Raw genomic sequence first — 14184 nt, 5'->3', positions numbered from 1 at the left:
CATTAATCCTCGTTAAGTGAGGTGAAGTGGGGTTTAAGTGGATGGGAGGACAGGTTTGATGCCCTAACAATTATTATTTTGTGGAAATGCCAAAAGGTGAGTTCACTGACTTTATTGTTCAAAAGGTGAGTCGATTAAAAAATGTTCTTGACAAAAATATGTTGCGTGTGCCCCCACTAGTCTGATTAATATTGAATTTGTCGAATATGAGTTCAGCAGCAAAATCCACCGGTTTTGATCCATCTCAGGGGGTGGCCACTTTGCCACTTTCGGTCGATTGAAAATGACGTCATGGTTGCTCAGGGCTGAAGCTGAGCCATTCTCGGTTGTTACTCCCAACGCGGTGGGAATCTTTTGCCTACGACGGATAGCTGCTCTGATGCCGGCAAGTTCGTACATCTATACGGGTGTTAACTACACGTGCCACTGACCTTGGATCCATACAGATACTGGGGTTGAGCGTTGGGCGGCTTGTCCCTCTGGAACTCCTGAGAGAAAGGCAGGACGGTGCGCACGAACCTGAGCAAGGCAAGTCAGAGGTCAGTCCAGACGGATCTAAGATGGCAGCGTGCCACCGTCCGGCGCCGCCCGCTACCTGTTGGTGGAGCCGTTGTAGCAGTAGTTGGGCAAAAAGTCATAGTTGAGCTCCCAGAACACGTGCAGCGTGATGCGGCCGTACGGCGCCGACACGTTGTGGTTGGCCTCGCGGAACATGGCGTCAAAGCTATCCAGCGTCAAGAACTTGCAGAGGAGCTTGTGCGTCAGGCGGTTGATCTCCAGGAGTCCTTCCAGTTCCTTCAGGAGACAAGATTCGGATCGGGATTCCAACAAATCATTTGTCGCAGTAGATTTTGACATAAATGGTCAAATAAATTCATTTTTAGTTCAATGTTGATTTTTTGAAATGAACAATGAAACAATTGAAATGAAGTCACCCTGGTTGGCGATGTGAGCTGAAATCTCTTGGGAGTGTGCATTTCCCTACCAGGATTGAAGTGAGGTCCTCGCTCTCAAAGCGGTTGATGGCCAGCTCCAGGGATTTGTACAACGCCGCCGAGACCCTCTGCGTGATAAGCCTGTTCAAGTCGATGGAGCGGCCGAGGAGCTGCGGTAAGACGACATTTAAGTTAGATGGAAAGTGCGCGAAAGATCTTCTCATGTTTGTGATGAACAGGCACCGGTGTACTTTCAGGAGGAAGAAAATTGAGTGAATGCTACGAATGTGGATGGAAAACGGTGACAAAAGCATGAGAGCTCGATAGATAGCCTTCACTGATTCGTCCGTCAGGATCTACAAAGAGCGAGAATGCAAGAGAAAGGGTACCTGCACGTGGCGCTGCTTCAGCAGGGTCTCGTAGCGATTGGAGGCCGGCCAGGGAATGTTGGCGCCTTGGTTCTTGCAGTCAGCGCGCAAACGTTTGTCCAGCAGCAGACTGAAAGGAATCAGTTTTGGAGTGACAGTTATTAATGGAAGCGGCCCAGTAGACCAGTGGTTATCACGTCGGCTTCACAGTGCAGTGGTACCGGGTTCGATTCCAGCTCAGACCTCCCTGTGTGGAGTTTGCATGTTCTCCCCGGGCCCGCGTGGGTTTTCTCCGGGTGCTCCGGTTTCCTCCCACTTTCCAAAAACATGTGTGGCAGGCTGATTGAACACTCTAAATTGTCCCTAGGTGTGAGTGTGAGCGTGGATGCTCGTTCGTCTATGTGTGCCCTGCGATTGGCTGGCAACTGATTCGGGGTGTCCCCCGCCTACTGCCCGAAGACAGCTGGGATAGGCTCCAGCACCCCCCGCGACCCTAGTGTGGATCAAGCGGCTCGGAAGATGAATGAATGAATGAGTTATTAATGGACCACAATCAGAAACAAGAGGTGGGGGGGAAACCACAGCCAGAACACTGCTGTGAAGTTTTTGGCATCAAGAGTGACTTTTTGGCATCATGCTGGAAAGGAAAACGAACCAAAAAAAAAACAAACAAACAAACCCAAACAAAAACAGTGGTGCTTTCTACGCTTGCAAGTTTAATTTTCCCTCTTATATAAGGCTATGGCCAGACTAAATGCAGCTCTGGTTCTGATTTTTGTCTTCTCGATGCCGCAAGATGGCTCAGAGCAATATGTTCTTACTCAAAATAGCTTTGGCCTGAGCACACAAAAAAATAAAATACATCAATCATAGGTGGAAAAACATTTGAATGCTAAACTTCAATTCTGAGAGGGTTCACTGTACATCTTAATCAACTATATAATACAATTCAAACTGCTCGCTACCTTCCAGCGAGGATCTTGTAGTAAGCAAATATCTGATCGGCCAGCTTGTAGACAAACTGATCGAAGCACAAGTTCACCTGAAAGGAAACAACATGAAGAAAGGCCACGAGAATTAATTAACAGCTCTTTCCTGTGTTTGCTAACCACAAATTGACACAACGGGAAACGGATCACCTCGGCCTCTATTTCATCATAGAGGAACTGCTTCTTGAACTTGGTCAGGGCATAGTGGGCGCTGTCGTTGTACAAATCCAGAGGATACAGCACATATCTGTAACAGAACGACTTTTAGCATCAAGTCGTGTGTTCCCTCAAAGGAAAAGTCAATTAACAAATCTTGAAACTGTGAAAGAGCTTTACAAAAAAATAAATAAAGGGGAGGTTTGCTTACTCCATCATGGAAGATTCCTTGGTCTCCAAAATGTGATCTGTGAGAATCCAAGGCATGGACATCTCAATGGGGAACTGGATCCTGCGTCCCATGGTGAGCTCCAGGAAGAACTCCCTGAACCACAGCTGGGAAAGGTCGCAACAGTGCTGCAAGGTGTCTATACAGAGAAGCGGACAAAGACAGACCTTGTCATTTTGGTGGAATTGCTCCACAGAACTTATGCGACGTGAAATCGAGATCCGGGGGGTGATGTGGAGGCTCACCGCTGAAGTTCAGCAGGTGGGTGTAGAAGAAGGACTCGCGGTGAAACCTCTCGATGTCCAGGATGGTGGGGCCTTCTAGACCGCTACGCAGCGTCTTCTTGGAGCCGCTTTTGTCGGCGATGAGGGACTCAAGCATGGTCCTCACCATGTACAGCTTCAAGTGGAAGAAAGCGGAATGGTGACCGCACAAATTTGTACTGTTGCCCCCCCCCCCCAGGAAAAATTCGATAAGACTGCTGGGCAGGGTGAAAATGACCAGTTTATCAGCCACAAGGGTGGACGGTGGAGGTGTCACCTGAGTGCTGGAGGGTCCCACGGCTCTTCGAGGGACCTTGATGTCGAATCCGCCCTTGGGGTCCTTTTCCCCACGGAGGGCCGGGTCATTGTGCGGCTCACGGCCTGTCTCCCAGTCGCACACCGTCTTCCGGATGGCCTGGAGGACACTGAGGAGGAGGAGGAGCAGAGAGAATGTCAGGAAAATCCAACAAGAACAGCTGAAGTTTATTTGGGATTACCGTGGCACTTCAAATGGTGCCACGTGTTCGCGAACTCCCAATTGGCAAGATTTTGAATGTGATCGGTTCACTCTTGACACGGCCACATGCTAAATTACAAGAGGATGTGCGCACTCGGGGCAACCACATTATTTTATTGACTTCCTGCTTCCCCTCTAGAAAAGGCACAAAAGTTTCTCTGTTTGGAGTAAATCAAAATCTTATCCAAAGAAGCTGTTTAAGTTGTTGGATGGGTGAGTAAACCGCAGGGTGTTGTTTGTGTTTTGCAGATACGGAAATGGTCGGCTCCATCGCACATACAGTTAACGCAGTGTTTGTTAGTTTACACCATGCATGTCCAAAGTCTGGCCCGGGGGCCAAATCCGGCCCGCGGTCGAATTTCATCCGGCCCTCGGCCCCCGTCATAAAATCGGTGCCGTCTGGCCCGCAGGTTGGGCGCAATGGAACACGTGTTGCATTGACTGAGGTCTCGTAGACTGGTGAGTGATGTTTCATAGAGTACTGCTTCCCTCTAGTGGCTAAATGAGTAATAGCATTCACTAAATGAGTAATAGCATTTAGACACTAGAGGGCATCACTCACGAGTTAACAAGACATCACTCCGTGTTTATATTGACTGATATGTCATATTTCAAATGATCCTTGCAGTTGTGGATATGTGTATTGCTTGTTCATTTCCCCGTTGTTCGAGTCAAAGGTTTTGTGACTATTGAAAAGTCATGGTGATACATTTTATGTTTCAAATCAATCAATTTGCACTCAGGAGACTTCTTGTTTAAGAAAAAGTCAAGTGAATAAGCAGTTGCATGTGATATACCTGTTTCAAATGAACCAAAAGAAATTCTCAAGATTGTTGAAATTAAAATTAAAATGGAAATGTGAAACAGACTGGCTTACTAAAATTTCTTGAACAATATTGTTGTTCAATGTAAAGAATGTCAGCCAAGGTCGGCCCCCCGACATTTTACCACATAAAATCTGGCCCCCTTGGCAAAAAGTTTGGACACCCCTGGTTTACACTGAATAAAGTTGTTGTTAGCACTTGATCTGCAATTCTGATCGGGTGCGGGGCCTGATTCCAGAATGTCACGTAAAGAGCTTGGGGTGCACCTCTGGATGACGTTCTTCTTCTTCTTGATGGCCTGGCGGAGCGGGTCACGCAGCGTCACTTGCGAGAAGTCCTGCAAGGCTGAGTAGATGGTGTGGCGGATGGCGTGGTTGAACACGCTCTCCATGCGGCCCATCAGCACCTGCAGCCCCTTTATCATGGCGATCACCTGCAAACGCCCGGTAGGAACGTTTTATGGGCGGCAGAGTACTTCCAGTTACAAGAGTCAGCACTGCCAAAATCTTTGGGTTTGGCGTTTTATCAACCACTCTGGATTTTGTTGACTCATGGTGCCACCGGAGATCGCGAAGCGTCTGCCGCCTGGAAGCGCCCGCAACGTCATTGCAAAATGAAAAAAAAAATATGATTGACCCACCTCCACCAGGGCAAACTTCTCCTCGCTGGTGTAGTTGTATCGGGTGGCGCGCTCGTATTCCTCGGCGTTGTCGGGGCACTCCTTGTTGGAGTACTTGTCCGTGGGATGAACCAGTTTCCAGGAGTACTGAGGAGGAAAGTTTTGTCAAGCGATGAGGACGGCGAAGCACTGCCATACAGCGCTTCGCCGTTCACACCTCCGCCAAAGTGCAGATTTTCAATCCATTTTTTTAATGTTTGTTGCAAGCACAAAAGCAAGCACAAAAGCAAGTCCAGCTGCGGATAACTATGCCAGTGAGAGCTTCCTTTTCATTTCGAAAAAGTGATGTCACACAATATTCTTCCCAAAAAAATTCAATTGCGTTTAAAGCATGTCTGGAGGGGGGGGGGGGGGGGGTAAAACTAACTCAAAATATATTATATGGTGATATGTTCGATATCCACTCAGAGTACATGCCAATTACCACTTTATTCTTTTTTTTTTTAGACTCACCACTTCCATGACATGAGCACTCCACTGCGACAGGAGCTGCATGCCCTGCAGGGCCAAGTCGAAAAGCTTCCGGTACTCCATATCAGTCTTCTGGGCCTCCTGACGCCCTGAGCCCGTCACCACCTACGGATCATTACAGTTCATTTCCATCATCTTCCGTACGTATGGGAACCACACTTATAACATCTAAATGAAAAACAAATTCACTTTGAAAAATCTCTCCCTCATTTCTGTCTACTCGTCTTGGCGAGTACAATAAATACACATTTATGTCCACGTGATTCATCTCAGGAATCAGGTTGAGCCATTCCCACCGACAAATCAACGTCTCCGGAACTGCATACCCACCTCGCTGTTGCTGTAGCGGGCGAGCTCAGAGATGAAGCGCATGTGATCTTCGCGGATCTGAATCATCTGCTCACAGATGTTGTACTGAGGGCTGCTGGAGATGGACGTGCACGTCCACCTGGCGGGACAGGCAAGTCGGTTAGGGAAAGACAACAGAGCAGGGAGGAAAAAAAAAAACAAACAGGTTACGTAGACACAAATGAGGTCAATGGAGGGGGTTACTGATGAGTCAGTTTAGAAGTCACTCAAATGTCGCTTTTCCAAACGGCCACAAGTGGGCGCTCTCCTCTCACCTGGATTTGTTCTCCTCGAAGTGAGCGCTTGTCTTGATGTACCTGGACAACTCGATCTGCATGTCGCCAAAAAGAGGAACCACCTGGAGTTGCTGCGAACGAGACAATCCACGTGAGCCCGTCGAGTTAAGGTGGTGTAAATGCTAAGAACAGGCGGGATAAGTGGCGACGGATGAGGGAAAACTTGCTGTACGTGTAAGAATTGGTACTTATTGTGCCATTTTCTTTATTTAAAAAAAAAAGAAAAAATATATATTTTTTTTTGGGTGGGGGGGAATTAATGGCATTTCAATTAATTAATTTGAAAAACTCTTATTTTGGGGGCACTCGTAAAATCAAGGTACCACAGTACACATGTTTATGCTGCATCATTCGTACCTTGAAAAACTTATCAATCTTGGTCAGGTTGATCCTCTTCTTGGCATCCAGCTTGTAGATGTTGCTGCTGTTTCCATCCATGAGGTACAAGCCAAAGCCCATGACCTGGTTGAAAGGCATGGGAAAAGGGTTTTGGGAGAGGGGGGGGTCAATTCTGCCGACAACCAATATGCGGGGAGCAAACCGTTTCCCTGCTGAGCTGGCCCGGTATGACTCACTTTGAGCAGCATGTGCTTCTCGCCGGGGGTCAGATACATCTTGTTGTCGTAATACTCCACGCACAGGTTGACGATGTCGGCCAGCAGCTCCTCGTAGCCGTTGATCACCTCCAGCTGCTGCTGCAAAGACTGCCGAGTGTGGCGCAAAAAGAGACTTTAAAATATTGATCGGTCCTCATCGCGAGCGATGCCATCCATCGTTTTGGAGGGCCAACCTGAGTGATTTTGTTGTGGTTTGCCAGGAACATGGACAAGTTCTGGGATTCCTGAATAGATGAGGGCTCTGACATTTTTCGGAGAAACTGAGCAGCGCTGTAGGACGGAAAGAAATAAAGATTTGGTTTCAAATCAAACTCTCACAGCCTTTCATCGCGTATTTTCATCCTTGCAACGTGAAGTGGATTGTTGCCAGATGCTGCCACGTATTGTTTATTTTTAAAAAAGTTTATTGTCAAGATCTGATTGCACACAAGGGCGGCCCGGTAGTCCAGTTGTTAGCACGTTGGCTTCACAGTGCAGAGGTATCGGGTTCGATTCCAGCTCCGGCCACTCTGTGTGGAGTTTGCATGTTCTCCCTGGGCCTGCGTGGGTTTTCTCCGGGTACTCCGGTTTCCTCCCACATTCCAAAAACATGCGTGGCAGGGTGATTGAACACTCTAAATTGTCCCTAGGTGTGAGTGTGAGTGCGAATGGTTGTTCGTTTCTGTGTGCCCCGCGATTGGCTGGCAACCGATTCAGGGTGTCCCCCGCCTACTGCCCGAAGACAGCTGGGATAGGCTCCAGCACCCCCCCGCGACCCTAGTGAGGATCAAGCGGCTCGGAAGATGAATGAATGAATGAATGATTGCACACAAAATACAGAAATACCTCTTCGATGTAATGAATAGAATTCTGTCGAATTGACATCAAATAGTTAAAAAGTAAAGGTCATGTTTTATTGTACTCGTGAGTGAAGAACTCCAGAAATAATGCGGCGCTATCATCTACAGATTTATACATATACACTCGGGTTTCAATTCAAATGTAATTTTGGACATTTCCTATTGTTTTTTTGATTTTTAAATTAGTTTTCTATTTCAGTAAAGACAAATATTTTTCAGCCCATCGCTGTTGAAATGATCTTTTATATCGGCGCAAATTTATTTAGATGCGGGCACTAATCATCTCCAGGAGAGGTCTGGATGATAAGATAAGATAAGATAAGATATCCTTATTCGTCCCACACTGGGGAAATTTACAGCCTCCAGCAGCAAGAATGTATGTAGAAAGAAGAAAGAAGAAAGAGAAAAAAAAAACAACAAACATCTTTCAATTCAATTAAATTAAATTAATTACATTAAATTAATGTCTGTTTGTTCTTACCGCTTGTAAGCCGAGTGGTCATTCTTGACGCTGCACTTCATGTTCTTGAGCTCATCCAGGACGGCAAACATGTTGATGAATTTCCCCAGCGTGAGCAGGTAGGCCTCGGACACAAAGTCCTTGCGCCGCTCGGTGTGACACAGGCGGCGCACCTCGCCGCAGAAGCGGTCGATGGCGGTGCGCTAGAAGAAAGAACATTTGAACGTCGGCTCGATTGCAGTGAAGCCCCATTCCAAAACACACACGATAGCCGCGGTTCACAATTTCCCCGCTCCGTAAAAGCGTGTCCCTGTACCTGAAAGTACATGAAGTTCATCAGCTTGGTGACTTCGGGCTCCAGCACCTCCACCGTCTTCTCGTAGATCTCCACTCGGTTGGGCTGCTCGTTGCATTTCACCTACGGCGGGGAGAACAACGAGTGAGTGAAGGAAAATGGCGGCCGGGATTACGAGTACTCGTGATTACCTGTGGGATTGCGCGTGAGCAGCTCCTCCAGGTGTACAGCATGACCGCGTACTCCTGACCCTCCTCCAGCATTTCATTCTACGGCCACAGACAGACAGACAGACACCCGTCACAGAAAGAATACAAAATATTGATGTTGCGCTTTCCCTAAAGTGAAGACATGCTGTGGGTGCCGTACTTTCCTTAAAAAAATAAAATAAAATAAAAAGACAAAAGAGTTGATATGTTGGATTTTGCCCCTCCCACAAAATAATAATAAAAATGATTGATGCTGCGATTTTGTCAAAATTAAGACAAATGAATGTTGGCATGTTGGGTTGAATGTTCCTAATAAAATAAATGATTGATTTGTCAGCTTCCTAAAAAGAAGGCTACTGACTGAGGATGCACTTTCGTAAAAAGACAAACTCTTCATCTTGCATGTTCCCCAAAAGAAGAAACTGTCGGTGTTGCACTTCCCCATAAAGAATAAAAACATTTGCTTTTGCGCTTCTCTTCAAAGACGAGAAAACGTTGGTCTTATTACACTCCTCTAAAAAAACAGTTGGCTCATCTTCCAAAAATATATATATATATGTACAGTAAATATAAATATTTTTAATGTTACATGTTTTTCATTCATTCATTCATCTTCCGAGCCGCTTGATCCTCACTAGGGTTGTGGGGGGTGCTGGAGCCTATCCTAGCTGTCTCCAGGCAGTAGGCGAGGGACACCCTGAATCGGTTGCCAGCCGATCGCAGGGCACACAGAAACGAACAACCATTTGCACTCACACTCACACCCAGAGACAATTTAGAGTGTTCAATCAGCCTGCCACGCATATTTTTGGAATGTGGGAGGAAACCGGAGCACCCGGAGAAAACCCACGCAGGCACGGGGAGAACATGCAAACTCAACACAGGGAGGCCGGAGCTGGAATCGAACCCGGTACCTCTGCACTGTGAAGCCGACGTGCTAACCACTGGACTACCGGGCCGCCCTATATATGTACATTAAATATATATATTTTTTAATGTTACATATTTGTAAACACATTTTATTGAATATATTTGGGTTTTTTTACATCACAAAAGAAAACCACCTATTATCAATTTTGCTTGAGGTTAACCGAACCACAACCTAAAAACCACCACATATAGCCAATCAGGAATTTTGCCATCCCACCACACCCCTCTATGACTTATTTGGTGAATTTGTCGCTATGTATCCATTTTTTAAAATGCTTTTGTCTTCATTTTATGACATATGACAAAAATTAAGTTGCCTTTTTTTTAAATACCTAAAAAAACACAGAATATCGCGAATCCGGAGTTTTGCCATCCCACTACACCCCTCTATGACTTATTTGGTGACTTTGTCACTATGTATCAATTTTTTAAGATGCTTTTATCTTCATTTTATGACATATGATCAAAATTAAGTTTGCTTTTTTAAAAAAAAATACAGTTAACAAAAATAGAGCTAATAAAAGTGCCCATTCATTACCTCTCACTCTGTCACACACACACACGCACGCGGGCGCCTAGGGCTCAAAAAGCTTAAGGCATGCATGAGTCATTTACTCCCAGGAGGTGGCAGGGAGGAGGTGGGAGGAAGAAGGGAGCAAAGAGAGGCATTGCTGCTTCCAAACAAAGTTTGTTTGATTCCAAAACACAGGAATGATCCCCCTTCCTGCCCCCCAACTTGACACAAAGACTTTTGTTCATACTCAAACGTGAATATTTAGCCATTTTAATCTTAAATGTTCTTTAATTTAGGTGAGTTAGCGAGAGTAAAGTCATTTAGGTGGATTTGGTCATATTTAATGTTAGAAATTGCCTTCGATTTAAAGGGGGGAACAAATCCTGACTTTTTTTTTTGCTCTTGTTCATGAGAAAAGATGCTTTTGGGTTATATTTATTGTCAGACATTTCCTTGGACTTCGACAAATAAAAATGCAAACGTATTACCGTTTTGTTATGAATAAAACATGAAAAACATTGTCACCTAATTTATTTACAACGTTAGTGTTGTTCTTCATCCGTTTTGTAATCTTTGTAATGTTGTAAACCATGTGAATATTTTTGCCATGCTGAGCAAAAGTCTGCTGCTCCCATTTTTGAATTATTGCAATTCAACGCTTTATTTTCAATCTGTATGACAGTTCAAAGTGTAAAAATGCCCCATCAAGGTGGTCAATTTCCACTAATTCCTATGGGGAAGGGAACCATGGATGAAAATGGACAGTGTGAGTTAGCGCACCATGCTGGAGTGGACGGTGGCCTGCTCAATGTATCGGGCGATGCCCGTGACGAAGGCGTTGCGGTCCTCAAAGTTTGTGTTGAAGTTGGGCTGCGAGAGGAAGGTACACAACAAGTCGGTGAGACCTTCAAAACCATCACAATCACCCACGCTCGTTTTACAACCTCAAATTGCTGACCTGGTACATGACCGATGAAGGCAGAGGCTCGATGCACGGCTGCTGGTCAGGCAGCGGCAGCTCCTCCAGAAGGTCCACGTTGGAGAGGGCATCCTCCAAGGTGACGGTGGATGTCATTCTGTTGAAATGATTCACAAAAATGGGCAACGTGTTTACTCATTTTGACAAGCAGGCACAGAAGACAGAAAGCTCTGGCGTTATGACAACAAATGTGCGGTACTTTTTTGAGAGTGAAAGAGTGTGTGAAACAGGCTTATAACCTTTTTGAATTTTTTATTATGGTTAGTTTTTAAATACATTTTGACTTTTGTTTTTCAAATTCAGACAGTTTTCATGAGTTCTTTGAGGGGGTTTGGTAATTTTTTTGTTTTGCAAAAAAAAATGCCTTGCTTTAGTTTAGTTTGTATTATTTTTGTATTAGTTTTAGTTTCGGTTTTTTTAAATTTGTGTCCAAGATTGATTTCATTTTAAGGTCATTATGCATATGCACTTTTTTTATAATCATAAAATAATCCTTTATTGCAGATTATTCCGCATACCCCCAAAGTATGGGGGGACCCCACTTTGGGAAGCAGTGGTCTAGAACAACAAAATTGTGTAGAGTTGTGTTTCATCACATTGATGCTGACTGCTTGCTTTCTCCCTGATAGCGAACAATCAGCGAGTCAAACAAAGCACGTCAGGCTCGGAAGGTCACAGGAGGACATCAAAGTTGGCTACGGGTGGAGCGGTACGTGGATTGGCTTTACCGCACAGTTTCACTGTACTGAGAGATAAGATGTACATTATTACATAAATTACTAAAAGAGTGTATATGAAGAGACTAAAACTAACCTTTCTTATGCTAGCACTCATGCTGGCATATGCTAACCCGTTTTCCGGGTTGCATGATGTTTGCAAGGCAATGGCCGAGAGTAGCTGTGATGTTAATTTTGGTTGACAGCAGAGGGTGACGTTGCTCAACACGGCAGACCAATGAGCCGGATGAAAATTGATCTGTTTGATTCTTATCCCATGAACTTAGTATTAATCAGAAATATTGCATTTTGACTAATGATGGCACAAACAACCTATATAAAAAAGGGGGTTTAGTTCCCCTTTAAAGTTTTGCCAATCTTGCTCACAACAAGCGACCAGACAAGGAAGTGCAACTCAAATGCACGGGATGGAAAGAAACTACTTCTGCTCAGATATCTGACTTTCCTTTTTTCAATGTGCTGCTTGAAGAAGTATTCATCTTGATCTCAACCACACAGAACCCCCTCCCAAAAAAACTGCCCAAAGTTATAAGGTTGGTTACACAAGCCAGGAACATGACTTATATTTTTTTTAAATGGGGGTAACCTCAAAGTGTCTCCTCCGATAAAAGCGATAAAGCTCGAGACATTTTAGTCCTGCCACAAAGTAAGAGGCTTATTACTTACAGTGGCCTAAAGTGGGTGACGCAGGCAGCGCCAAGCCCAGAAGCATGCAACGTTCACCATTTAATGCCGCCTCAACTATTTAAAATTTCTTTGTGACATCATAGAGAGCACAGTGATGTGTCCAGACGCAATCAACACAAGCGCTTGGTCGCACTGCAGCTGAACAGTGTTCCATCAATACATGGCTGACCGTGACTGTACACACAATGTCCTATTTTTAATCGCTATTGTCATTGTGTAAGTGAAATGTAACAATATGGGAGACGCTGCACAATAAATCTAAAATAAAGCAAAACTACTCATCATGGACATGACAGTTCAGAGAGGGTTTTATGTCTTACATTTTTCTACTGCCAGAGCCAAAGTTACATTTCCGCTTCTATGGTTATCAAAAACACTTCGTTTTTAAGTGACAGCGGCACATTACGTAACTTCCTGACAGTTGATTTCAGAAGGATTCTTGCAGTTGAGGATGAGCTCATTTAAGGCCCTCCTGTTGTAATGTGTGTCCGGTGTGTCAATAAAATTGCGGATAAAAGCTTGTCTGATGTCCTTTTTTCCTCTGGATTACATTTTTAAAAGTATGGTACTGTAGTTTTATTTAATTGTACAAAGTGCTAAAGCAAGGGTCTGCAACCGAAGGCTCTTGAGTACCGTTTGCCTTTTTTCCGCCATGATGAAATTTCCAACATTTTTTCCCCACCAACTTCAAGTTTAGCTTCTGCATTTGGCAGAACACAGCAAAGTACTTCATACCGGCTCAGGTCACTAGTGGAGTCCTTCTTGTGTACTGTAACGCATCACCTTTTAATATTAAATTCTTCACATTAAATTATATTTATATTTCTTAAAACGTGAAACATATCACTTTATAACGAGATACAAAACTTTTTTTTTGGTAGGCAGCCAACGCTGTTTTTAAAAAAATCCAGCAAGTCAAATTAACTAGAGTTGCAGCAGAAAACATTGTTTATGAAAATAATGAGTAAAATCTCTGTGCTCTTCTCTTATATTTTTAATTTATGTACTTTAAACTTGTTAACTTTTTTAAAATCACTCACTAAATCGCAGCAAAATGACAGTGAACGGGAGCTACAGTGCCATGAACGCATCATCAACCACAGCTCCACTTTCATGCCACACTTTCTGTTCTGTTCGCGGACAGGTGATCCAACAAGCACAGTTGTGGGCATATTATGACTTTAAAACACAAAAATAAGCCAATTTATCGTGAATTTGAATCAAATTTATTGTTTTGCCTTTGAAGTGAGAAAGTGCCTGCCCCCACTCCGTCGCTGCGGTGAGCCTGCCGCGGCCTCACCACTCGAGCCACCAAGGGGGGAAAAAAAGAGAAAAAAAGCCACTATACTGTAACATGATTATCGGAGTAACATTCCACATAACATGATGTTTAGGCGTAGTTTAGTGATATTTTTAACGGGGAGGGGGGGGGGGGCTTTCACGCAGGCGCCACAAGGGAAGCCTCCACCCAAAGTTTGCTAGCGTAACTCCGTTCAATCTGTCCAAACTCACCCGGCGACAGTTGGTGGTTAGCTACGGAGAACCGAGAGTTGACTAAGACGACTGGAGAGCCATCCAGTCGGTCACGTCGTCGATTTCTCCCCCTCCTCCTTTTCAACCGAGAATGGAATTCCAAGGTGGAGTATATGGGGAGTTTTTCCCAATGTATTGTCGGTAGCTCGAGGAGTCCTTCCAGGCTCGGTGTTATTAACCATGGGGCGGAGCACGGAGTTCCAGTCCGGCCTCAAACAAACTGGGAAATTCAACAGGAAGAGAAAAAGCGAGATACAAACAGGCGGACGCCGAGCAGACGAGAGCAAAGGAGTGCCTCCCCCAACCAGC

General features: G+C 44.8%; 1 protein-coding gene across 1 annotated transcript in view; it reads right to left on the bottom strand.

Moving 5' to 3' along the window:
• The window catches only part of cyfip1 (cytoplasmic FMR1 interacting protein 1), a 21536-nt gene extending 7352 nt beyond the window's left edge, over positions 1-14184 (bottom strand). The window contains exons 1-23 of the mRNA XM_052074351.1: positions 13855-14184; positions 10898-11015; positions 10720-10809; positions 8478-8555; positions 8308-8409; positions 8013-8194; positions 6866-6962; positions 6651-6779; positions 6433-6537; positions 6055-6146; positions 5762-5879; positions 5414-5536; positions 4922-5047; positions 4548-4714; positions 3218-3365; positions 2923-3076; positions 2660-2816; positions 2443-2539; positions 2269-2345; positions 1325-1433; positions 986-1105; positions 596-795; positions 432-519 (exon numbers count right to left, since the gene is read on the bottom strand). Coding sequence (XP_051930311.1) covers positions 432-519; positions 596-795; positions 986-1105; positions 1325-1433; positions 2269-2345; positions 2443-2539; positions 2660-2816; positions 2923-3076; positions 3218-3365; positions 4548-4714; positions 4922-5047; positions 5414-5536; positions 5762-5879; positions 6055-6146; positions 6433-6537; positions 6651-6779; positions 6866-6962; positions 8013-8194; positions 8308-8409; positions 8478-8555; positions 10720-10809; positions 10898-11014 — 2676 coding nt within the window. The 5' untranslated portion in view covers position 11015; positions 13855-14184. The remainder of the gene's footprint in view (positions 1-431; positions 520-595; positions 796-985; positions 1106-1324; positions 1434-2268; positions 2346-2442; positions 2540-2659; positions 2817-2922; positions 3077-3217; positions 3366-4547; positions 4715-4921; positions 5048-5413; positions 5537-5761; positions 5880-6054; positions 6147-6432; positions 6538-6650; positions 6780-6865; positions 6963-8012; positions 8195-8307; positions 8410-8477; positions 8556-10719; positions 10810-10897; positions 11016-13854) is intronic.

The sequence above is a fragment of the Hippocampus zosterae genome, chromosome 8 (assembly GCF_025434085.1).
Source record: "Hippocampus zosterae strain Florida chromosome 8, ASM2543408v3, whole genome shotgun sequence".
Lineage (NCBI taxonomy): Eukaryota > Metazoa > Chordata > Actinopteri > Syngnathiformes > Syngnathidae > Hippocampus > Hippocampus zosterae.
Note: the sequence above shows the minus strand (reverse complement) of the source record. Positions and strands in the feature narration are given on the sequence as shown.